The sequence below is a fragment of the Maniola hyperantus genome, chromosome 21 (genome assembly GCF_902806685.2).
Source record: "Maniola hyperantus chromosome 21, iAphHyp1.2, whole genome shotgun sequence".
Lineage (NCBI taxonomy): Eukaryota > Metazoa > Arthropoda > Insecta > Lepidoptera > Nymphalidae > Maniola > Maniola hyperantus.
The window spans coordinates 10,535,842-10,560,261 of NC_048556.1; the positions used below are offsets into that span (position 1 = coordinate 10,535,842).

At 41.6% G+C, this 24,420-nt stretch overlaps 2 protein-coding genes and 1 non-coding gene across 3 annotated transcripts in view; 2 read left to right on the forward strand and 1 right to left on the reverse strand.

Moving 5' to 3' along the window:
* Nucleotides 1–24,420, forward strand: part of LOC117992525 (chromatin target of PRMT1 protein-like) — a 106,014-nt gene that overhangs the window by 9,058 nt on the left and 72,536 nt on the right. The gene's annotated exons all lie outside the window — the stretch shown is intronic.
* On the reverse strand, nt 368–449 carry TRNAS-CGA (transfer RNA serine (anticodon CGA)). The gene has a single exon. It is a non-coding gene; the product is annotated as a tRNA-Ser (tRNA).
* On the forward strand, nt 3,134–24,324 carry mas (trypsin-like serine protease domain-containing protein masquerade). Its single transcript, XM_069505820.1, has 14 exons — nt 3,134–3,197; nt 14,914–15,063; nt 15,514–15,630; nt 16,239–16,435; nt 17,298–17,498; nt 17,986–18,113; nt 18,899–19,029; nt 19,360–19,548; nt 20,094–20,168; nt 20,464–20,623; nt 21,166–21,353; nt 22,017–22,106; nt 22,478–22,632; nt 23,363–24,324. Exons 2-14 carry the CDS (start codon nt 14,970–14,972, stop codon nt 23,528–23,530), a joined length of 1,893 nt encoding a protein of 630 aa, XP_069361921.1. The 5' UTR covers nt 3,134–3,197; nt 14,914–14,969; the 3' UTR covers nt 23,531–24,324.

Below are 24,420 nucleotides of genomic sequence, written 5' to 3' on the forward strand. Positions count from 1 at the left end.
ACGGGATCAATTTTTGATCGATTTTACTCCATAACTTACGTCAAATTTGAACCGATTTTCACAATTCTTTATTTTTCTACAAAGGTTGTACCGTCAGGTTGGTACCATGTGAGTTTAGTGAAAATTTGATGAACAGTTTCAGAAATAGAGGATGGAACTCCTCAACGGGTAACAGCATTTTTTTATTAATATAATAAGTAGGTACCTTTTTACGATCTATGTATATTGAATTAAGTGAAAAGTGCAAGCTTTGCTTTCTAAATTGGTTCAAGCCTGATCTTTTAGGAGGCTTCGGTCATGGCTAGTTACCCCTACAGTTTCAGTCGCATAGAAACCTATTGAGGGAAGGTAGTTTTAAAAAAAATATCGCAGCCGGTAGGATTCGAACCTACGCTCCCAGAGGGAATCTGATTTCGAGTCAGACGCCTTAACCACTCGGCCACGACTGCTTATATTCTTTCGTCCTATTTTACACTCTTGTTAAAAGAAAAGTTACCAAATAAATTCCACCCTCACCACCTGGGTGTCTGGTGCACTTCGACCATACGTTGATGCCAGATCTTCGGCGGTGTTCCCATTAGATTAAAACATGGGGTTATTCAAGAGGCGGACCAACACGTTCCTGAAAGGCCGTGCATGCCAATGCATTGGTGGGTCCTCTGGTACTGCTAATGTTCATGGGCGGCGGTAATCACTTAACATCAGGTGACCCACTTGCACGTTTGCTCGCCATTTTTATTAAAATATTAAAGCCAATAAATAAGAAAAAAATATAGCGTTGGAGCGCGTTGATGTCTAATATATGTAAAAAATGTTCATAACTCAACATAGGTAGGTAGTCTTTTCCAGTAAGGTGGTAACTAGCCACCCCCGCATCCAGCATCCTCCGAATTGTCCGTCAAGAATCGAACCTGGGACCCCCCGCCACTTATAAGACCACTGCGCCAGGGAGGTCAATTTAGTTGGTAGGAGCCAAAGTTTGCTCATGCAATAATGAAAGTTGGAATACGAACGAATATTTAATTTTATTTCTGGAAATTCTTATTAGTCAGCCTTATGCAAACATGTTAGTGTTAAGTATTTTAGACTTCCTTCAATCATGATTCACGTTAATTTCTCTAAATTGTCAGGTGGGAGTTTTCGGGCGTGGCAAGTTTCCACCCTACCGGCAAAGCCATGCCGTGCCGTTAAAAAATTAAAAATAAATAAAAATCTGTTATAGAATGTACAGGTTAAGCTCTTTCATATGATAGGTATTATAGGTACCCCACTTAATACACCTAGTTATCTTGCTTTGAAAATTGAAAGTAGGTAGGTACTATTTTTTTTTTTTTGTGATGTAACCACAAATTCATGGGTTTCGGATTTTTTTCCTTTACTTGTGATAGACCTACCTACCTGCTAACTTTCATGATTCTAGGTCAACGGGAAGTACCCTAAAGTTTTTCTTGACAGACACGACAGACAGACAACAAAGTGATCCTATACGGGTCCCTTTTTTCCTTTTGAGGTATGGAACCTTAAAAAAAGTGTAGATAAAACTAAGCAATAGATATCTATTTGTTTAATTAGCACTCATCAGTCATCTCTATTAATTCATTGATCGGCCAGTGGTCGGCCACTATCTCCGTCGTGTCACCGCTTACTTTATATGGTACGATTCGTCGTCGTCGCTTCGATCAGTCTTAAGAAAATCGTGATCGAAAATGCCGTTCACACACGAAACGATTGGTCGTTGCGATCTATCATTTACTTGTTCGAAACGGAGCGATAAAAACACGCTAAAATAATTCAATATGTGCCCTATAAAATGGAAAATGAAATTCTTTTCCTTACTTATGAGGTGGTAACTTTGATTCGGCATAGAAGAAAGAAGAACACCTAGTTAAGAAATTGCTATTAAAGCGAAATCAGTATTTGCATGACAAAAATCGAATCGTTGATCGCAAAGATCCATAAACTGTCGATTCATCGTTACGATATTCATGATTGCATGGGTTTTTGTTGCGATTTCCGATATCGTCTTCGATTAAGTAAATCTCTATCAATGACTATCGATCTTGACGTGACACTATCGATTCGTCGTTTCGATCGGTCTGAAACGACGGATCGTAAAGATCAATCGTACCGTATATATGGGGCTCTTAACACATAGTTACAGATACTTGCGCGCCAATAACCAGTGTCCAGTGCCACACCACATGAGTAGATGCGACACGCCCGCCATAGCGCTCTTCCCCGTTAAATGATGCCGACGATGTGGCCATAGAGTAGACGGCTGTGAAGAATCGACACTGAATTTATTACATCTAACAGAACCTAATTATCTTTACGGAAGCTACCCTCAAACGGTTAAAATATAAACAAGTTACTACCTGATGCTGGCGACTTTGTCCGCGTGGATTTAGGTTTTTATAAATCCCGTTGGAGCTCTTTGACTTTCCGGAATAAAAAGAAGATTAAGAATGGGTCCGAGACCCAGGCTCAACTATGTCCATGCTAAAATCACGTCAGTCGGTTCCTTTACAGCGTGGTTGCAGGACAAACCAACCAACAAAAAAACACACTGTCGCATTTATAATATGGGAAGTGATATTGACACGAAAAGTGAATTTAGAAAGATTTCACCTTCAATAGGGTTTTTGAAAATAATTGCCATTGTCCTATGGAAACCTTAGTTCTGAAGTCAATGAACCAACCCTTCTAATACTATAAATTGGACGTTATTACGCGAAAAGGGTCAAACCCAAAGAGTTCGTTTTCAGATAGTTATTTAACTTTAAAGTCTGAACTTCCAAGTTTTTATTATCATTTTGAAGGACAAACCAACAAGCAAAACCCCCCGTTGCTTATGATGGCAGTAATGGTGAAGAAGAATATTCAAAAACTTGTTTTGTTTCAAGATCTCCAAGCGAGCAGGCATCATCTCCACCGCACAACAAGCGCCTCTGACTTTCACCACATAATCTATGACCTCGAATAGCGTCGAGCCCCTTTCTTTCTTTCACCAGCAGTCGAGAAGCTCGCGAGTCGGCGATCGGTCGCTGCGCCATGCGCCTTGACAGTTGACAGTCGTTCCGTGACAGACGTGACAGTTTTACAGTGCACCATGTCAGTGGCCAGGGTAGCTCTCCTGGTGCTGGCTTTGCCGAGCATCTACAGCCAAGATGAGTCCTTCGCCAGTTCGTTTCTCTCAGGTACTGAAACAACTTTCTCTTCTTTAAGATAGGTCGCGGTTTTGGGTCGGACCTACATACATATTAATCGCCGAAGGTCGGATGCGAGCTGAATTCAAATGTAAATGTAACTAATTTTGGCGGTGGAAACCGCTATGTGTTGGGTTCTTCGTTCGCTGTAATGACTAGGTATGAGCATAACGGACGTCTTCTAGAAATGCGGCCTATCCACTATCCACGTAAACAATACCGTTCAACTATGCTTCGTTTATTAGCAGAGGTTTTTCTCAGTTTATATTATTCAATAGTATCATTTCTATAGGTATAGGTTCATAATTAAAACTTTACATAGACTGTATAAAAGATACTTAAACGAGTAATTAGGTTGGTACCTATCCTGCAGATTTTGTATGAGAAATGCTTACTGTTATTCCAAGCAATTGAATTGTCGGATACACTAAATATTATTTTCATGGCCTATACCTAAGGCTACGGTACGGTGTAACTTATTTAATTACCTACTTAAGTAGTTACTTATAATTGATATATTTCATCATAATCCCGGTCTTCAGCCTTTCTCATCTAGCTCCTTCTCTCCACCCGCTTTATATTATTCACCCGGAACACAGTAGGCACCTACCTACTGGGGGGCGCCATACACTACGCTTACCTACTTGTACGAAGTCTTAAATCTAGGACTAACGGCCATCGCTCTTATGACAAGCATGACCTGCTCACTGTCATTTCAACTTATGGTGGTTTGAACAATGTTGGTAAACTAAGCAAGCACCATACCACAAGAACATTCAAACAACCACCAGCTTCTACAGATATCTTCATTTCGAATCTTATACTTAAGCAGAGATAATTTATATTGCCTAAAGAGAAACTCTTAACTCTCCATCTGCATATTTCACTAAGCGTGAACTTAGCTCTCACTCGTAAATGAGGGCTGATATCACCACCATTGCACTACAGTTGGACATATTATGCATATCCCAATGACGTCACACACCTTCCTCAACTTTTCTTAACCAGCCACATCCCGCTACATCCTCTAGTCGTCCGATCGTCTTATATTTGGCTAAAGAAAATTTTGAGTTGATACATTGGCAGATAGATAAAATTACTCATTCTATATTCTTCGTACTTATAAGATATCCATTTTCCGATTACTCGTAACAAACATTCCTACTACATACATACTCACTTATTTCCAACTATTGACGTACTATGTTTTCGAACTGCGATCTAAGATTCATTTATACCGGTCCAGTGGTTCTTGCGTGATCAAATTATCAGACAAACTATAACATTTTTATAATACTTACCTAAGTAGTAGGTTTTATAGACTATAGAGATAATACAAAATGAACATTACTGACTTATGTGAATTTTGTCATTTTTCATGCTTGCACGTGATAATTTCTATTTATGCCACTTTAAATTATACCGTTTATACCGAATGATGTACATTTCTAGTTGAGGCAATTTTCTCGAGTTCAGAATAGGTATGCGAGTCGGTTTCTAATTCTACATGTGATTCAGTAAGTAGGTACCTACTGTTATTTAAGATTGTCATGATTTTTAATTTCGTCAGGTAAGTAGGTATTTTTTTTTATAAGGTTACCCACTCTTGTAGAATAAAAATGTACTTATACCTATGTAACTACATAGGTACCTAACAAAATTCACAGTGTAAATTCACATAAAAATAATTTAACTTTTTATATTAAAATAATCCTTACAAAGAAATAAAATAAATTAAATTAGTAAGTAAGTAGGTAAATCTAAATCTATATACATGTAAGGAAAAGCTGACTGACTGACCGACTGACTGACTGACTGATTTAACAACGCACAGCTCACATCCGCTATTAGAGGATTTTTGAAAATTCAACTCCTAAGGTGGTAAAATAGGGTTTTTTTTAAAAAGAATATTTGCCATGTTAAATGACAAAATAATATTCCCCTTTCCTCTCCAACTAAGCGTCAGGCTTGTGCTAGGAGTAGGTACGACAATAGTGCAACTGGCGGGGTTTGAACCGTCGACCTTTCGGTTTTCAGTCCACTCCTTTACCGGTTGAGCTATTGAGGCTCTTAAAATACATCAAATACCTACTTGATGTTACTTATTAAAATATTTATTTGAGAATTATTAAATGTTTTATATGAATAATAATTAATTAGTTTATTTGAGATTTCGCGCCAATTTTCCATCCGATGTTTTTCTTCAATAAAATGCATCTGATTCTGAAGCGATTTGAGTATTTACAAGATTTGTGATTTTTGACAATATTTTATACTAGCTGATGCCCGCGACTTCGTCCGCGTGGCATTAAGTTTTTTAAAAATCCCATGAGAACTCTTTGATTTTCCGGGATAAAAAGTAGCCTATGTCACTCTCCAGGTCTTTATCTATACCCAAACAAGCGAGTTTTGAGATCGTGAGATTACTTACTGACTACTGAGATGATTCTACTCGATAAGTGGAAGATTGACCAAACTATAACAGTTTACCGTTTTTGAAATGGATCCAACCTTCTAAAGTACCTCCAATGGGCCGGATTTAGAGTTAGATATCTAAATCCATAATAATATTGTAAATGACAAAGTGTGTCTGTCTGTCTGCTAGCTATTCACGGCCCAACAGTTTAACCGTTTTTGATGAAATTTGGTACTGAGTTAGCGTACATCCCGGGAAGGACATAGGCTACTTTTTATCCCGGAAAATTAATGAGTTCTCACGGGACTTTTAAAAAAACCTAAATCCACGCGGACGAAGTCGTGGGCATCATCTATAGTACGTACCTATATAAAAGGAAAAGGTGACCTGCGGACGATCATGTTCGTCCTAACAGATAACGCCCTGCGTTCTCTATCTATATCTGCGTCGTCTTTCGGATCAGAGGATACATGCCCCAGGTATTTAAACTGCTCCACTCTCTTTAGTGGAGTCTCATACAGCCTTATGTGTGGTACAGTGGGAGGAAGTCTCTTTCCCCTGGCCTGAAAGACCATGCATTCACTCTTCCTGACATTATAGGTCAAGCCGTGACTGTGGTTATAGTTCTGACATATGCCCAACAGTACAAGTAGATTCAAGTCTTTGATTAACATATAAACTGAACAATTTGTTGATTTTGGGATGGCTTCTTCAATGAATGGTTAGTTATGCAGGTATTAAGTAGGTACAGGTAAAGTCTTGCTACGTTAGTATTATCTAAATATATAAAAGGAAAAGGTGACTGACTGACTGACTGACTGATCTATCAACGCAGAGCTCAAACTACTGGACGGATCGGGCTGAAATTTTGTATGCAGATTGCTATTATGGCGTAGGCATCCGCTAAGAAAGGATTTTTGAAAATTCAACTCTTAAGGGGGTGAAATAGGGGTTTGAAATTTGTGTAGTCCACGCGGACGAAGTCGCGGGCATAAGCTAGTTAAGTATATATTCTGTGGTCTTGCGCAAAGTAGGGGCCATGAGATAGTAACGGTACCGGGCGCCCGTTATCATCTACTGTTTAGGTGATAATTTATACAGCACGCTCACTGATGAGCCGTATGCTCCAGCGTCTTCGAACCGCAGAATAACTATAGTACGCAACAGGTCGAGATGGCAATCGGGGAGGGAATGCCCCGCACACCCGCACAGCCTCAGCGCTAAGCCGGTGCGAGCGAGCGCGGCTGACGCGCAGGTTGTTCCCTCGCCTTATACTCCGATTGCCATCTCAACCTGTCGCGTACTATAGGTGTATAAAGCGATCCAATGCCTCTGATGTTTGTGGTACGTAGAGCCTGCATCAATATAATAGTTAGATCTCGATCAAAGTCGACATTTTTAGTGTTTTAGGGTGCCAACGGGACCCTATTACCTACTCAGAGAGTAAGAGTTACCTACATTTACACATCGATTCGATGCACCTTTATTAACATCTAAATGTATAGGTAAGAGCCCTTGCCCACGGCTACTTTTTGTAGCGATGCTGTCGCGCGTTTACTAAACGCACGCCGGCATCACTATTAACGCGTGTTAGTCGCATTTGCAACGCGCTACTGCATCGCGACTGTATCGCTGCAAACGCTCGACTTTGTCGGACGACATCGGGGGAAGAACGGAGGGAGGGTAGCGCGTGAATAGCAGAAATGAAACCGAGCATCAGTGCAACATTTTTCTCGTTTGCATCGAGACAGAAGCGCGACAGTATCGCATTTGCATCGCGACTGAATCTGAGACCGTGAGCGAGGGCACACAGCTAGCGACAGCTTCGCGACTGTATCGATGCGGACGCGCGACAGCATCGCTACTGTATCGCTACAAAAAGTCGCCGTGGGCAAGGGCTCTTAAGGAAAAGGTGACTGACTGACTGATCTATCAACGCACAGCTCAAACTACTGAACGGATCGGGCTGAAATTTGGCATGCAGCTATTATGACGTAGGTATCCGCTAAGAAAGGATTTTGAAAATTCAACCCTTAAGGGGTAAAATGCTGGTTTGAAATTTGTGTAGTCCAGGACGAAGTCGCGGGCATAAGCTAGTAAATTAGTAAAGCTCGATCACACAATCAATCAGCGTCTACAGAACAAGTTGTTGCCGACGCGACGTCGAGGTCGTTCACCCGCGAGAAAGCAACAACAGTCAACACTGAAAACTCAACACACGTCTCGCCTGATGCTGGATTTTCAGATTATTGCAACGCATTTGAAATCACCTCTTCTTCTTTTTTAGGGTTTCATACCTCAAAAGGACACTCATAATCACTTTGTTGTCTGTCTGTGTCTTTCTGTTTGTCTGTCTGTCTGTCTGCCCGTCTGTCGTGTCTGTCAAGAAAACCTATAGGGATATACTTCCCGTTGAACTAGAATCATTTTTATTTTTTTTTATTTTTTTTATTTGAAAATATTACAATAAAACCTTATTATTATTACAATAAAACTTAAAGCTAGCCTTATCTAATTACTAGAATCATGAAATTTGGCAGGTAGATATGTCTTATAGCACAAATAAAGGAAAAAATCTAAAAACGTGAATTTGAGGTTACATCACAAAAAATATTAAAATATGCTGTGGCCTGTGAACTAATTAGTATTTCAGCTTTCAAAGTACTTACTTAAGTAAGATTAATATACCAAGTAGGGTATCATAGTGGTATCATATGAAACTTGTACATTCTAAAACAGAGTTTTATTTATTTTTGTGCAAAATAGTTTTTGATTTATCGTGAAAAATGTCGAAAAAATACGGCTGTAGTACGGAACCCTCGGTGCGCGAGCCTGACTCGCACTTGGCTGGTTTTTATAGTCGTATTCCTCATTGCTGAGGGTCGTGACTCCTTTCCATTCATCAAAACACAAAGTTTGTTTGTTTTGTTTGTTTATTGGTTTGTACTCCAATCTATAAAATAACTCTGTACCAAATTTCATCAAAATCGGTTGAACTGTTGAGCCGTGAAAAGCTAGCAGACAGACAGATAGGCAGACAGACTTTCGCATTTATAATATTAGTATGGATTTAGATTTTAAATTAAAAGCCTTCTAGCCTAGTTATATCACCTAACATCGCTGATCAACCCGTCATCTCGTCAGACCTTCTTAGGTCTCAAAGCAAAACAATTTTCCCACGGGATTTCACTGTTTTAATTATACATCAATAGCTTTGGCGGACGCCGGTAGTTGGGAAAGTAACAACAGACATATCGCACGGATCTCCGAGTGCAGTTACTGGAATTTCTAGTTTATATTCTAGTTTAGCTGCAACATGGTGCCTAGAAAGCTCGCCGTTTGACCACTTTTCAGATCAATAAGGTTATGGTTCTGGAACTTCGATATGTGAAATAAATAAATATATCTACCTAAACATAATATTATATCTACCTCCATAGGTATTATGTACAAATACGAGTGGTTTTTTAACCGACTTCCAAAAAGGAGGTGGTTCTCAATTCGACCCGTTATTTTTTTAAATGTATGTAGTTACACCGATATTTCGAGATTTCTAGAGCGATTTGCAAAATGTTTTTTAATAAACAGAGGAAGTTTCTGTGGTGGTCTCATAAAAAATTCTGGATCCAACTCCGGACTTAATCCTGATGTTGCTACTGCCGGCCTAAATTATCAAGATTCAGGAAGTGTTCTTAGTGGATTAATATTGCAGGTACCAAGCAACGACTTTATGCATAGACTCCAAGTCCGAACTCCACAAACCTGATGATGCAGGGTACAGCACTCCTAAACCATAGAGATTCAGGAACTGTTCCTGGTGAAATAATATTGTAAATGCTCCGTATTGTAATTTTTGCGTTCATGCCATAAAAAAACTGCCATACCCCTACCAGCCCGCTTTAAGCTTAGACTGCTATAGGTATGAGAAAGATTTGTAAAATGTATGTACCTAGTACCTACGAGTATGTATATACTTAGTAAACCCATACTATTATTTACTATATATTATATTTATATGTCGGAGAACAAGGGGGATGGCCGACATCAGAAGGTAGTAATTTCAATTACAATCATTTTAATGCTCACTTATCACACGTGGAAACCACTAGCGTAACGTAACGTAGCTAAACCTAACCCTACCTAGCGACCGGCTCCACCATGTCCCCATACCGGCCCCAGACCAACCAGCTAACCTAGCACACCAGAATTAGCTCAATTAACATCAACTACAACGATAACGTTTGTCTAATACAAATTGGAACGATACAAAAGGACTCACCCGATAAACAACCTGTCTAGATCGCCAAAACACACTCACAGCAACCTTTCACAACCTAGTAGTATAACCTCAAACAACTGAAACCACATTAGGTCACAACGACAATGATAATAATAAAACCTACAGTACGACACACGTAGTATCCACTGAGAAGCGACTCTGGCCAAAGCCAAACGAATAATGTCTCGAAACACACTGCGCATCTCATTTTATAATCTCACAATGACGGTGGGGACGATGACGCGATGTTCAATGAGCAAAGTCTTTACAATTAAATGGCGGGGAGCCTACACGGCCATTCTGACATGCGTACGTCCTCGTACGCCAAGTATTACAAAGTATGTGAGGACAAAACCATAACCACAAAAATCATTTTACCGCTCGCCCATCCTGACTAACTACTAATCGTCATTGAACACTTTCCGAATAACTTTTTCTCATCAAAACAGCCACCTCGCCGTTTATCATCTAAATGGCCACCTCGCCTTTTATCATCTAAAATGGCCACCTCGCCTTTTATCATCTAAATGGCCACCTCGCCTTTTATCATCTAAATGGCCACCTCGCCTTTTAGACAACCCCCTTTTTTTTTAAATCGAAGCTAGTGTGTGAATAATTTTCAAAAATGTGGGCATAGATCGTGTATCCCACTTCTGATGTCGGAGAACAAGGGGGATGGCCGACATCAGAAGGTAGTAATTTCAATTACAATCATTTTAATACTCACTTATCACACGTGGAAACCACTAGCGTAACGTAACGTAGCTAAACCTAACCCTACCTAGCGACCGGCTCCACCATGTCCCCATACCGGCCCCAGACCAACCAGCTAACCTAGCACACCAGAATTAGCTCAATTAACATCAACTACAACGATAACGTTTGTCTAATACAAATTGGAACGATACAAAAGGACTCACCCGATAAACAACCTGTCTAGATCGCCAAAACACACTCACAGCAACCTTTCACAACCTAGTAGTATAACCTCAAACAACTGAAACCACATTAGGTCACAACGACAATGATAATAATAAAACCTACAGTACGACACACGTAGTATCCACTGAGAAGCGACTCTGGCCAAAGCCAAACGAATAATGTCTCGAAACACACTGCGCATCTCATTTTATAATCTCACAATGACGGTGGGGACGATGACGCGATGTTCAATGAGCAAAGTCTTTACAATTAAATGGCGGGGAGCCTACATATATATATATTATATATTTATATATTATATTATAAATGCGAAAGTGTGTCTGTCTGTCTGTCTGTCTGTCTGCTAGCCTTTCACGGCCCATCCGTTCAACCGATTTTGACGAAATTTGGTACATATATATGTACCAAATTTCGTCAAAATCGGTTGGACGGAGGCTTGCATCCCTGGGAAGGACATAGGCTATTTTTGATCACGGAAAATGAAAGAGTTCCCACGGGATTTTTAAAAACCTAAATCCACGCGTACGAAGTCGCGGGCATCATCTAGTAACACAATAAAACAGTAGTAAAGTAGTGCCGTGTCGGTTTTGGCGGATTGTAGCAAATTAAGCTTGTAAAGTTGTAACTCCTTGAATAGAGCCTGTTATGTCTTATCGTGACGCAAAGTCGTAAAGTATGAGTTGAATGAGAGATCGATGTTGGGCGGTCGGCGTCGGAGCGACTCAAAACAAATACCTGTAGAAGTAGCCAGTATTGTGACTCTTAGCGAGATACCTAAATGCATGAAAGCTCTTATTAGAACGTGTCGAAATGATCATTTATTGTCCTTATCACCGTGCCCACATTTTAGTGTTTGTCAAGATGTGTTTTGTACGTGAGATCTTGACAAACAACGTGAAGTGAGGTTATGTTGCATCAAGTGTTTAAACAAAATAATGGATAGTCTTAGAAGGAATAACAATCCACAAGCAAGTACAGTTCTTGCAATTCACGAAGGCTAGTGAACTTTACCTGTAGTAACGTCGTTTACATGGTCATTGCGTAAGTGTGCGTGCATGTCGGACCAATCAGTCGCGAGCAAGCGCTCGCAAACGCACACATTTAGTGTACCTCGTATACCGAAACGACTTAAACACAAACATGAGTCAGTGGCCTTCGTGAAATGCAAGAACTATACCTCTGCTTGAGCGAGAGGGACTATAGGGGCCACGCGAGTTGCATATCTGTAGGTATATAATATCTGTGGCAAGCGAGGATGGTGTCACGTCGGGAACTTTCGTTTTCGGCGCGGCGGCGATTTCTCCGCGTTAGCTCATCGGGTAACGGTGCGCGGGAGTTCAGCTCCAAGTTATGAGCTTTCAGCGAGAAGCTCCCAACGGTCCTCCGACTTTACACAAGTTTTTGTTACAAGTTCATTTTCACCATCATCATCATGATCAACCCCTGTTGGCTCAGTGAGCGAAGGAATGTCTATGGCATAATCATTTTAACAGAATTCCTGAGGTATCATACTACTTAAGTATAACCGTAGTCCGTAACAATAACTGTGATCTAGGTCAAACCAGTATTATTGTGGTATTACTTATGCTAATAATATTAACTGTTAAGTTGTAACTTATCACCATTGATACTGGTTAAGGAAACGCTGACCAAATTTTTATGAATGAACAAAAATATAATATCCATAAAATTTTACGATAGGACATGATATTTTTGTATAAGAACATTTTAATTTACGTTACGTCGCATTTATCGATATCCATACTTACTAATAATCTACTTATACATAAAAACTAGCTTATGCTCGCGACTTCGTCCGCGTGAACTACACAAATTTCAAACCCCTATTTTACCCCCTTAGGGGTTGTATTTTCAAAAATCCTTTCTTAGCGGATGTCTACGTCATAGTAGTTATCTGCATGTCAAATTTCAGTCATCCGTCAGTAGTTTGAGCTGTGCGTTGAAAGATCAGTCAGTCAGTCACTTTTTCCTTTTATATATTTGGATGAATCGCCGAAATGTACGCGCATAACTTCTTAACGACTGCACCAAATTGGTTAGGTACCTAATTCTTTTTCATTGTATTTATAGCTGTTGTCAGGAGAAGGAAATGTGAAATAATTTTTTTGGAAGATCCACAGGAAAAGACAGTTCCCGCAGGACGCGGACGAAGTTGCGGGCAACAGCTATTAAAATATAAATTCAAACATATGTCTGTTTGTCTGTAAGCTTTTCACTCCCATCTGTTTAGCTCGTAGCTTTAGTTTTAAGTTTGCGTAATAACTATCAGCACTATATCTTACAAATCCAACAACTGACAATCGAAAAGAGTAATTTATTACCTATTTTGAATAAATTATTTGACTTTAACTTTGACTTTAAACCTTGTTAACGAAATTTTTTGCTTGTATCCCAGGGAAGGATTTTTTTTTCATTTTTTCATGAAACTCGATTGCTTACAAATTGGGCCGCAGTGTATTTTCCTTTCATTTGCCTCCGAGTGTTCCGAGTTCCGACCACAACCGTGCCTGGGAGCGCCTAACGGTCGGACCCTGGATCGGAATGTGGCGGCGCAGGTTTGGCGGAATGCTCGCTAAGTGTTAGGTAATAAGGTCGACAGTCGCCTGCAGGTGCGTGACCGAGCGGTTGCATTGTTGTAGGTTGTAGAGGTTAAGGCCATTGTGATATGGAGATGGTATCATGAGATGTAATTATAGGTTTTTGATTGTTCATTTTGTATTTGGAAGAAAAGTTCTTTAGGGTTCTAGTTCTTTAGAAAAGTTCTGTAGAAGGAAGTTTTTTTTTGTGTTTGTGTCGCAGCCTTGTGCTTGTAACCTGTATGCAGTGGTAACGGGTTCAAATCTGCTTTTGGGAATTGATCGCTTTGATTGATTGATCAATTTTTCAAAACAAAAAGAAAAGAAAATAAGAACATACCAACCTACCTAAGTGTTCAAATACTTACACAATAATACGTATATAATGTTATGGAGCTACCTACCTTAATAACACCTAGGTACCTACTGTAGGTACTTGTTTGTGGGAATAAGTAATAACGGTTATGTAAATAATTAGTATGTAATTATTGTCTAGCGATTTTGTATTAAAAATCAACTTTCGAAACAAGTTTTAACGGTCCCCTGTAAAATTTTCTATTTTCGCATCACGCATTGTAGGTAGACGATTATGTTAGCATAAAATATTATATTTTCCCGTCATGCTTCCTTGAACGGAGTCATACGTAGGTCTCTTGTCACGGCTAATGTGCCTGCAGTATTGGAACCAAATGGTTTGGCACGTAGCGATGGCAAGAGACCAGACGGTATGACTCTTGTCCCGTGGAAGCAAGGTAGGTCGCTTGTGTGGGATGCCACGTGTGTGGATACACTGGCGCTGTCACACGTACAGGCGACCTCCGTGGCGGCCGGAGCGGCGGCTACTAAGGCAGAAAGGGCCAAGAGGCGCAAATATGAGAATATAGAAAATAGTTTCATATTTGTGCCTTTTGGGGTGGAGACCATGGGTTCGTGGGGCGAGGATGCTAGATCCTTTTTTAAGGACCTTTCATCCCGTCTCGCGGAATCCACGGGGGACCGGAGGGCTGGCAGTTACCTCGGTCAGCATATTAGTCTGGCCATTCAACGAGGTAACGCTGCCAGCGTTCCCAGCACCCTGCCTCGTTGCGGTGGTTTAGATGATATTTTCGATTTGTAATTTTTATGTTCTAGAATAAGTTTGGTATTTTTGTTTTTTGTAATTTAATAATATAGTACAATTTAATATAGTTTATATTGATGCAATTTTTTATAAAATAACAAAATCAATTTAGTTAAATAAAAATGCAATAACGCGTAGATAATATACGACCTATCTACCTACCAAATTTCATGATTCTAGGCCAACGGGAAGTACCCTGTAGGTTTTCTTGACAGACACGACGAACAGACAAGAAAGTGATTCTTTAAGGGTTTTTTTTTCCTTTTGAGGTACAGAACCCTAATTATTGTACCTACGTATAAATTCTAAAGTAAAGACTCATATTAACGACTGGACATGTCCGTTGTCGGCAGGTCTGCTGGACACGCTGGACACGCAGGTGGACGCGAAGAACTGTCCGGGCGTGTGTATGCACGCGCTCGCTTCGCTCATCTGCTCCAACGTGCTGGACGAGGTGGAGTGCCCCAACCCCTCCATGAAGTGCTGCGTCGACGAGCCGCTGGGTAACTTTTTTTTAAACTTAATTCATCAGAAGAACCATGGAAGAACCAGCAGGAAACTCGGCAGTTGCTTTGGCAGCTATGTGTGCTTACCCCATATTGTCCCATTACCATCTTAGACTGCATCATCATTTACCACCAGGTGAGATCGCAGTCAAGGGCTAACTTTTAATCGATAAAATAGAAAAAAGGTGTCGTCGAAAAAGTGCGACGAAGCCGTCCGGGACGATGGAGCGCTCAACTGACCTCGCAGTTAGGAACCTATGTTAAAGGGACGTCGTGGTCGCCATTTACCATATATATTTACAAAGGCGTTGAGCAACTGTGTCTCTCTTTATTCTCTAGTTAAAGTGTGTTCTATAAATCTCAGCATTCTCAGCCCTAGGCTCTGACACTCCTTGTAGTTCGCTCTGGCTTCAAGCATGTCTAATGCCAGTCTGTCCTCGTTTCCAGGCAACGACACGCTGACGACGACCAGGAAGCCGTTCACGACGCGCTACACCACCGCTGAGCCGTACTCGGACGAGGACGAGCCCACCACGCGCGCCAACGACCGATACAAAGACAGTGGTAATTATTAGGTACACCCTATTAACTATTAGGATACACACTCATTTATTACCGTCATCATTAAAGATTAGGTACACCCAAAAATATTACATAAATAAATAAAATGCTTATATGCTGGGATCCAGAAATGCTCTAACTTGAATATACTTCTAATCTAATCTAATCTAAATCAGCCTGTGCTGTCCCACGTCTGGGCAAAGGCCAGTGGTAAATTAAAACTACCTGACTATTCATAAGCACTTTTAAAAAGTTTACATGAATAAAAAAACATTCTATTCTATTCTATTCTATTCCCTCCGATCCTTCCACAATTTTCTATTTCGTGCCTCCTTGAATATACTTAGGCAACTTTATTTTGGTAAAAGTTCTTGAGTGAGGCCGATATACAATAATAATAACTTAATCCCTAAGCGTAACTTGATTGCGCCCTCCAACAATGCGATCCAAATGCGGCTCGGCAGACTTCACACACCTTTGAGAATAATATGGAGAACTCTCAGGCATGTAGATTTCCTCACGATGTTTTCCTTCACCGTTGAAGCAAGTGATATTTATTTAAAATGCGCGTACCTATGTACCTACTGTAATATATTCTTTACGTTTCCCAGGTAACATAGCCTGTCCGGGAGTGTGCGTGGAGTCCCGGTTAACGCAGTACTGTGAGGCCTACCTCACGTCCGGGGACCTGTGTGTCCCGGGGAGACTCTGCTGTGTCTCCAAGGACGGGTATGGGGACAAGAGGCCGCCGGACTTAGTCGTTCCTAACGAGAAGAAACACGTCACTAAAAGACCGCCTTCAACTGCGGTAAGAGACTGAGAGCCAGTGCATGCCAGACCTTCGGTATAATATAAAAGCTGAAAGTTTCTTTGCGTATTGTCCCCAACACAGGGAAAAATCCCTCCCTGGATCATGGTGGCTTTGGCAGATAGCAGGTAACAAAGACATAAAATCTTACGTTCTTCTTCGGAATAGTATTAGAAAACACGTCATGCATTGCCAGATACTTAGTATCATGGCAACCCCCTGCCATACACCCTTAAAGTAGTGTGTCTGGTAGCACCTTGACCTATTATCTGTCAAAGGCACCATGATCCAAACTTCATAGTCGCTGATCGTTCTTTCCTGTATTGGGGACAATACAAAGGGAAACTTTCAGCTTTTATAAAATAACAAAGGTCTGGCACTCGCGGGATGTTAGTCCATTACGGTTTATTTAATTTTCTTGTAAGATTTCCTGCAGCAAACTGAGTACAGATGATTTAGATTTTAAAATCTAAATAATAAATCCATTCTAATATTATAAATGCGAAAGTGTATCCGTCTGTCTGTCTGCTAGCCTTTCACGGCCCATCCGTTCAACCGATTTTGACGAAGTTTGGTACAGATATAGCTTGCATCCATACTTTTTATCCCACGGGATTTTTGAAAAGCTAAATCCACTCGGATGAAGTCGCGGGTATCATCTAGTAGGTATGTATATAAAAGGAAAAGCTGACCTATCTGATGTTTCTGAGTAACAGAGTCCCACGAATTCATTTTGACGCTAGTTTCTTAGCGGGGAGCATTCTAGGACTACTTAAATGCTAAATTGTGCGAAATTATGAAGAATTTCGGTTAAGGCCTAGTTGCCTGTTGTCATGTTACAATGTTAATTTTTATTTTTCAGCTGACAACAACGCCACCTCCAAAACCGAGGCCTGGCAGGAAGTGCAGAGGCGACTGCATCAGTGGTCTCTTCGCACTGCTGTGTGACCACGTGGACGAGGACGCCACCTGTCCCTCTGAGGGCACGTGCTGCCTCACCGAGCCGCAAACTACGGAGCCCGCCACCAGGCGGCCTCCCACCACGCCTCGACCTACCACACCGGTGAGAAACCTCTTGCTTCGTGGCGATCACTGCAATGCAGAAAAAAATTGGTGGCTTCTCAAGAATTTCGTTTCGAAATTGCAGGAGACTCTGAGGTTTAGATCTACTTATAGAGCGCACTTTGACTTTCCTCAGACTTAAGGCATTGTTAAAACGAGTAAATTAATTTTACTTGTTTAATTTTTTAGAATAAATAGCACTATACATGCCTCGACCGAGAGTGCCTTTCTGACCTCGTGTCAAAGACGTCTTCGCCAAAGCTAGGCCGCTCGACCAGAAAAAGCTTACTTCCCGGTCTCGTGCCGATAATGTAGGTACCTACTATTTCTTTTTATTACTTTTTTCTATATGTGTCTGTCCTTTATGTGACATTTGATTCTCTTATTCTTCTGTTTGAATCTCAAGTCTGCATAGATAAGGATTACATCTGGATCTAGGATATTTTATAACTGAAGAATCTACACAATGTACATGTCTGTTGTTCTAGCCCCCATTGTCGCGGTGCCCGGGCTACTGCCTGCTCAACATAATGGCGGCCTTCTGCGAGCGACCAGCCGTGCTCATCTCACACACGACTTGCAAGCACAGTGGATCTATCTGCTGTGACAATACCAGGTTAATATCTACCTTCAACTCATAATACACTTTTCTTCATACATACAACTCCTTTTTTTTATAGAGATAGCGAGCAAACGAGTAGGCGGGTAACCCGATGTTAAGTGATTACCGCCGCCCATGAACATTTGCAGCACCAGAGGAGCCGCCGATGCGTTGCCGGCCTTTTAGGAATTTGTTGGTCCGCCCCTTGAATAACCCCATGTTGTAATCTTGTGGGAACACCGCCGATGGGAGTTGGTTCCACAGTTTGCATGTGCGTGGAAAGAAGGATCTGGCACAGCGGACGGTCGAAGTGCACCAGACACCCAGGTGGTGAGGGTGAAATTCCTTATGGTGGCGCGCGGTGCGGTTGAGAGATTAATGATCTCAAGGCTTGAGCTGAATTAGAAAATCCTCCCTATTTACCGAAATAGAATTACCCTGAATCAGAAAATAACAGAAAATAATTTATTCAAATGCTTTCCCCCACAGCCACTAGGTGGACAGACGACATCAAGTGAATCGCAGGTAGCCGCTCAATGGCGGCGGCGCAAGACCACTCACGTGCTTTTTCAATTGAGATTATTCTGTACTGATTGGGCACATTACGAGGAAGAACGGTAACATCGATCACCTCGTGGTCGTTCCCCAACTAGTTACTTAGGTGAACGGACTTAACCTGTTGCGCAACGAACACGCCTATCTCCGCGTGTACACGTGATGCCACCAACAGAACTCGTTGGAGGGAGATCGCACGAGAAGAATTCAGTACCCATGAGTAAAACATCCTGTTTCTTCTGCAGAGTTCCTCCACGCATCACCACGAGGCCTACCACCACGACGACGACAACTACCACGACGCCGGCGCCCGTCGACCCCAGACCCGACTGTCCCGGCTCTTGTATAGTGTCGCTACTCTCCTTCACGTGCTTCCGTAAGTAGATTTTATATCTTTGGGTTTCATCGAGCACCTGACTTGACGACTTTTTGATGACCATGTTTTCTCCTGTCGTACAAGTTTCAGTCCAGAGTTTGTCTTAATCTGTTGGATCCAGTGCTACCATGTAATTTATGAAGATTGATCTATTGTAGCGAAGCTTCTTAAAGGTCGTACGAAAGCGTTGAAACGATCTTACGTGGCACTTCATTGTCTAGGCTGCTCATAAACTGATATTATATGAGCAACATTACGCACTGCAAGGCAGAGTGCAGTTTCATTTCTATCTAGTGTTCCACAAAATCTTTATTTTTAATGTTTTTGCAGGCAACGCAGAAATGACGGACGTGTTCAAATGCAGGAAGGCCGGCACGCAGTGCTGCGCGCCCAAGTCAAAGGTTCTGGAGGCGATCGGCGTGAACAGGAACGACTCGTACCCCCTCGCCACCACGCACCCCTACACGCACCAGCTCACCATTGCGCACACGCACACCATGCCACATACCACTCCTATGCGTAAGTAATTCAGTCAAGTCATATCTGCATTCATTCAAATTGAATACCTTAAGTACCATTTTACACTTTTAGATTGTCTTTTGTTGAAGTTGTACCTAATAGTGATAATTGATTACTTAAACTACTGAATAGGGTTCCAAACGCGCGGTCTGAGAAAAGCCCACGATAAACTCAGCCAGCCATCATCATCTCCCCATTGCCGGTTAACTTCTGAGCATCGATCTCATCTCAGAACGAGTAGGGATCTTAGTCAACCACGGTAGCCAAGTGCGGATTGGCAGACTTCTTGGAACATTATGAAGGACTCTTAGGCATGCCGGTTTCCTGACGATGTTTTTCTTCACTGTTAAAGCGAATTTTATTTCATTGTACATATCACGCACATAACTCCGAAGTTGCGTACCCGGGATCGATCCCCGGACCCTTTGACAAGGAAGCCGACGTTTTAACCACTAGGCTAATACCACTTTGAATTTTCCTTATGGTTACTATCCTTAGGTATAAATAACTAGGTCAGATAAAAGATTGATTTTTTTTAATTTCAGCGCAATATGAACCAAACTACGTAACCACGTTGAGAACTCCAGAAAAGTACAACAAATATGTCTGCGGTGTGAAAGGTAACAATTTTTAACCTGATATTTTTCAGGGGCTTTCATAGCTGTGACCTAAATGCCAAACTGTAACAATTCGTGAGAATCACTAACAAAATATCTCAAAATACTAAGTATGATGTCACTTTCATTGCAAAAAAAAAGTGGAACCAAGTTAGTCTTAGTTATTTTTATGGACAAAAGTAACAGTTATAGTTAGGTATTTTGCCGCTTAATTACCTTGAGACTAATTTATAACAGACTAATGTTTTCCGCGATATTGTAACGTAATGATAGTAAGTAAATTTATTTTCTGTTTCAGGTACGACGTCTCGCGCCGGTCGAGTGATGGGCGGCGAGGACGGCGAGCGAGGCGAGTGGTGCTGGCAAGTAGCGCTCATCAACTCGCTCAACCAGTACCTGTGCGGAGCCGCGCTTGTCGGCACGCAGTGGGTGCTGACTGCCGCGCATTGCGTTACAAAGTAAGGATTACATCCAATCCGAATCCGTGAAAATACGATCCGAAATAGTCATAGAACTATTTCTATGGTAATTTAAGCACTGGCCACCATGTTTATTCCGACTGTGACGTCACATGGATTGAAGTTGTAGTATATTTCACTAAGAAAACACCGTTGCTTGCCAATCCGTGTGACGTCATGACAGCTTAGGAACCTAAAAATATGGTAAGTAGCGTTTTCGCGCGGACATGCAAAATTTAAATGCATTTTTATTGCACTTATCGATCGAATAAATTTTTTGTAATTTTTTTGGTAGTTCATTATCACTTTCTTTCTTAGCTCAAAGTCACTCAGCGGGCGATGGAAAGAACTATGTTTGGAGTTTCTATGCGTGATCAAATCAGAAATGAGGAGATCCGTAGGAGAACTAGAGTAACCGACATAGCTCAACGCGCATTGTTGGAAGACCCCCCCCCCCCTCACTAGGTTGACGGACGCCATCAGACTAGTCGACGGGAGCCGCTGGATTCAGGCGGCGCTATAATTTGGACACTCATTTCCAGCATCGTCCGCTCTGGTGACGCAATCTACGTGCGCGTCGGAGACCACGACCTGACGCGCAAGTACGGCTCTCCCGGCGCGCAGACCCTACGTGTGGCCACCACGTACATACACCACAACCACAACAGTCAGACCCTGGACAACGACATAGCCTTGCTCAAGTTGCATGGCAAAGCTGAGCTTAAAGAAGGTGGGTAGCTCTTGTACATCAATGAAACGTCTTCCTGGATTTCTTTCAGTCGTTCGCTCTGGTGGTGGTATCACCTACGTGTGTGTTGATGATCATGATATTTTAACCTTGAATGACCTTTTTTTTAAAGAAAATATTTCAATCAAACTCAAAGCTAGAACTCAAATTAGACAAGGCTAATTATAACAAATCATTGTTATGTTTGTTAGTACGCAAGTTGGCACCTAAATAGGAATTCACCTTGCACCCACTGGTGGGAGAAACCGGTGGGTGCACGGGTCGCTTCCCGATCTGACGCGCAAATACGACTCTCTCGGTGCGCATTAGGCCTAAGATGGGACGCGTTTACGTAGAAGACGCCTATACACTCTAGTTTTGAAGATACTCGGACCGTACTTAATTGGTAGGAAACACTGGTCTCGGAAGAGTATTTCAAACCCTAGCACGATGATGTAAAGCGTTTCGTGTACGTAGAAGGATTGTCGACGACATTAGGGGTGGAAACTCGCCCGGCGTGTTGTCGTAGGTACGTTGGTAAGAAGATGAAGGGGGGACTAGATCGTAAAGCTCTTGAGCACACGCTCCGTAAATGTCCGTCTATCTTGTAAAACACCGTATTACTTTTACTGTTTGAGGTAGTTTATTCATCTTGTATTTATCCAGGAGTGTGCCTGGTGTGCCTGCCCGCGCGCGGGGTCAGCCACGCGGCCGGCAAACGCTGTACTGTCACCGGATATGGGTACATGGGCGAGAGTGAGTATATCTACTACTAAAATTATTTCAGTAGGTATAGTCTAAATATATAAAAGGAAAAGGTGACTGACTCTAATATATCAACGCACAGCTGAAACTGCTGGATGGATTGGGCTGAAATTTGGCATGCAGATAGCTATTATGACGTAGGCGTCAGCTAAGAAGGGATTTAAGGAAATTCAACCGCTAAAGGAGTTAAATAAGGGGTGGTAATTTATGTAGTCCACGCGGACGAGGTCGCGAGCATAATCTAGTCTACATTAAAATATGCCTACTCAGTTATGCATTATGCCTATAGCACTACTTCTTAACTTGCTGACATTACCCAAAAGGAGACTCTGGATGAATTTTCTGTTCATTGTAATTTTCAGCGGGTCCCATCCCACTGCGGGTGCGAGAGGCGGAGCTGCCGATAGTGAGCGACGCGGAGTGTATCAGGAAAGTGAATGCAGTGACTGAGAAGATCTTCATACTGCCAGCTAGCTCCTTCTGCGCGGGCGGCGAAGAAGGGAACGATGCTTGTCAGGTTGGTCTGATTTCTCTGCCCTATCAAATAGAATTCTTCCAGCTCTTCTCAGTACAACTGCTTCCCCAGCGGGTGGTATAGAGTCTTGACTCGTCATAAGTGTACCGCGTACTGTGGGTGGGCCAGTGGGTTGACATCCCCCATTCCTAAATACCTACTCAAGTACAGTGCGCGGCCGAAAGTAACGTACATCGGCCTTTAGAATGACATTTCGGCTTTATAGAGCGTTGTCTCTGTCACTCATATCTATAAGACGTTTTGTCGGTCTTAACGACAGGGACAACGCTCTACAAATTTGCTGTCTTAAGGTCGATGTACATTACTTTTGGCCGCGTACTGTAAATGTTTTATTAGCATGGTGCGCTAATGGTCGGACATGTTGTACCAGTATATCTATTACAACTGACTGTAATTGAGGGTCCCAAGGCGCTGGAATGGCAACCTCGCACTGGAAGACGCAGCTTTGGAAGACCCCCCACTAGGTGGACGGACGACATCAGACGAGTCGCAGGGAGCCGCTGGATCCAGGCGGCGCAAAACCGTGACGTGTGGAAGTCCCTACAAGAGACCTATGTCCAGCAGTGGACGTCTATTGGTTGTTGATGATGATGATGTGATTGGCTGTACGTATATGTTTAGTAGCTATTCAATTCATGGAAAGGCAAAGGTCCACACAGGCATACAGCCTGATGGTAAGTCGCTGTATGTATAAATCCCAACGTTGTTCCAGGGCGACGGCGGAGGTCCCCTGGTATGCCAGGACGACGGTTTCTACGAGCTGGTGGGGCTGGTGTCGTGGGGCTTCGGCTGCGGCCGGCGCGACGTGCCAGGCGTCTACGTCAAGGTGTCCTCCTTCATCGGCTGGATCAACCAGATCATATCCGTTAACAACCTATAACGCTACTTGTTGCCTCCGCCCTGATTTACACTTTGTGATGTGCTGGTGACAACTGACAGGTGATTATATAGAGCAAGATCCCACTGCGGACTGCCGACAGACGTTTCTTATTTTATTATACATAAAAAATCATCAAGGATACTAACTAAATACATCAATAAATGGTGCAGATTCAAAGAAATCAACAATGAAACGAATTTTATAAAACCAATCATAGGTCGGATGAAGGTGTATGTCGTGTAAAGGATTCGAAAATGGCGGCGTTAATCATTCCCTTTCATTTACACACTATAACATGTATAGTGTGGGAGTGAGATGGAATGAATAGCTACTACCTACTGAACTAACCGATTTCGAACTGTATTTTTACCTAATGATAAATTGGTCGCCTTTTAGCCGTAATCAACTGCAGAACCTAATTTAAAAAAATTATCATCCTCAAGCAAAAGATCCTCGCCATCGACAAATCCTACACAAAATCTGTGCGATGGTATTACAATAGGATAACAAAATTACTTAAGTAATCGGATTTGTAATTATTGTGTCTTATTTATAAAAAATGTTTAAAATTTAAGTTTAAAAGCTTAAAATAGAGATCCATTTTGGTTTCATAATAATAATAGGGTACCTAAATGACTCGATCTTTTCTATTATTTAAAATAGAAATAATTTTACAAATCCGCTAAGAAGAAGAAGAATAAGTTTTAATCTGTCAACTGCCTGTGAACAGATTTCCAGAATTATTTTTTGTATTTAAAACGCATTTATTTCGTAAATAGGTATTTATTAATTTATATCAGAATTTGTAAATAAATATTTGCTTCTATAGGTTAAGTATTTAATTATTAATTATGTAGTTAATTTAATTATAAACAGCATTTAAATATTGT

Coding starts and splice junctions, on each gene's coding strand:
- mas (XM_069505820.1), top strand. CDS start 14,970: ATGCACGCGCTCGCTTCGCTCATCTGCTCCAACGTGCTGGACGAGGTG. Junction 21,354..22,016: donor CAAAGCTGAGCTTAAAGAAG/GTGGGTAGCTCT, acceptor GTATTTATCCAG/GAGTGTGCCTGGTGTGCCTG. Junction 22,633..23,362: donor AAGGGAACGATGCTTGTCAG/GTTGGTCTGATT, acceptor ACGTTGTTCCAG/GGCGACGGCGGAGGTCCCCT.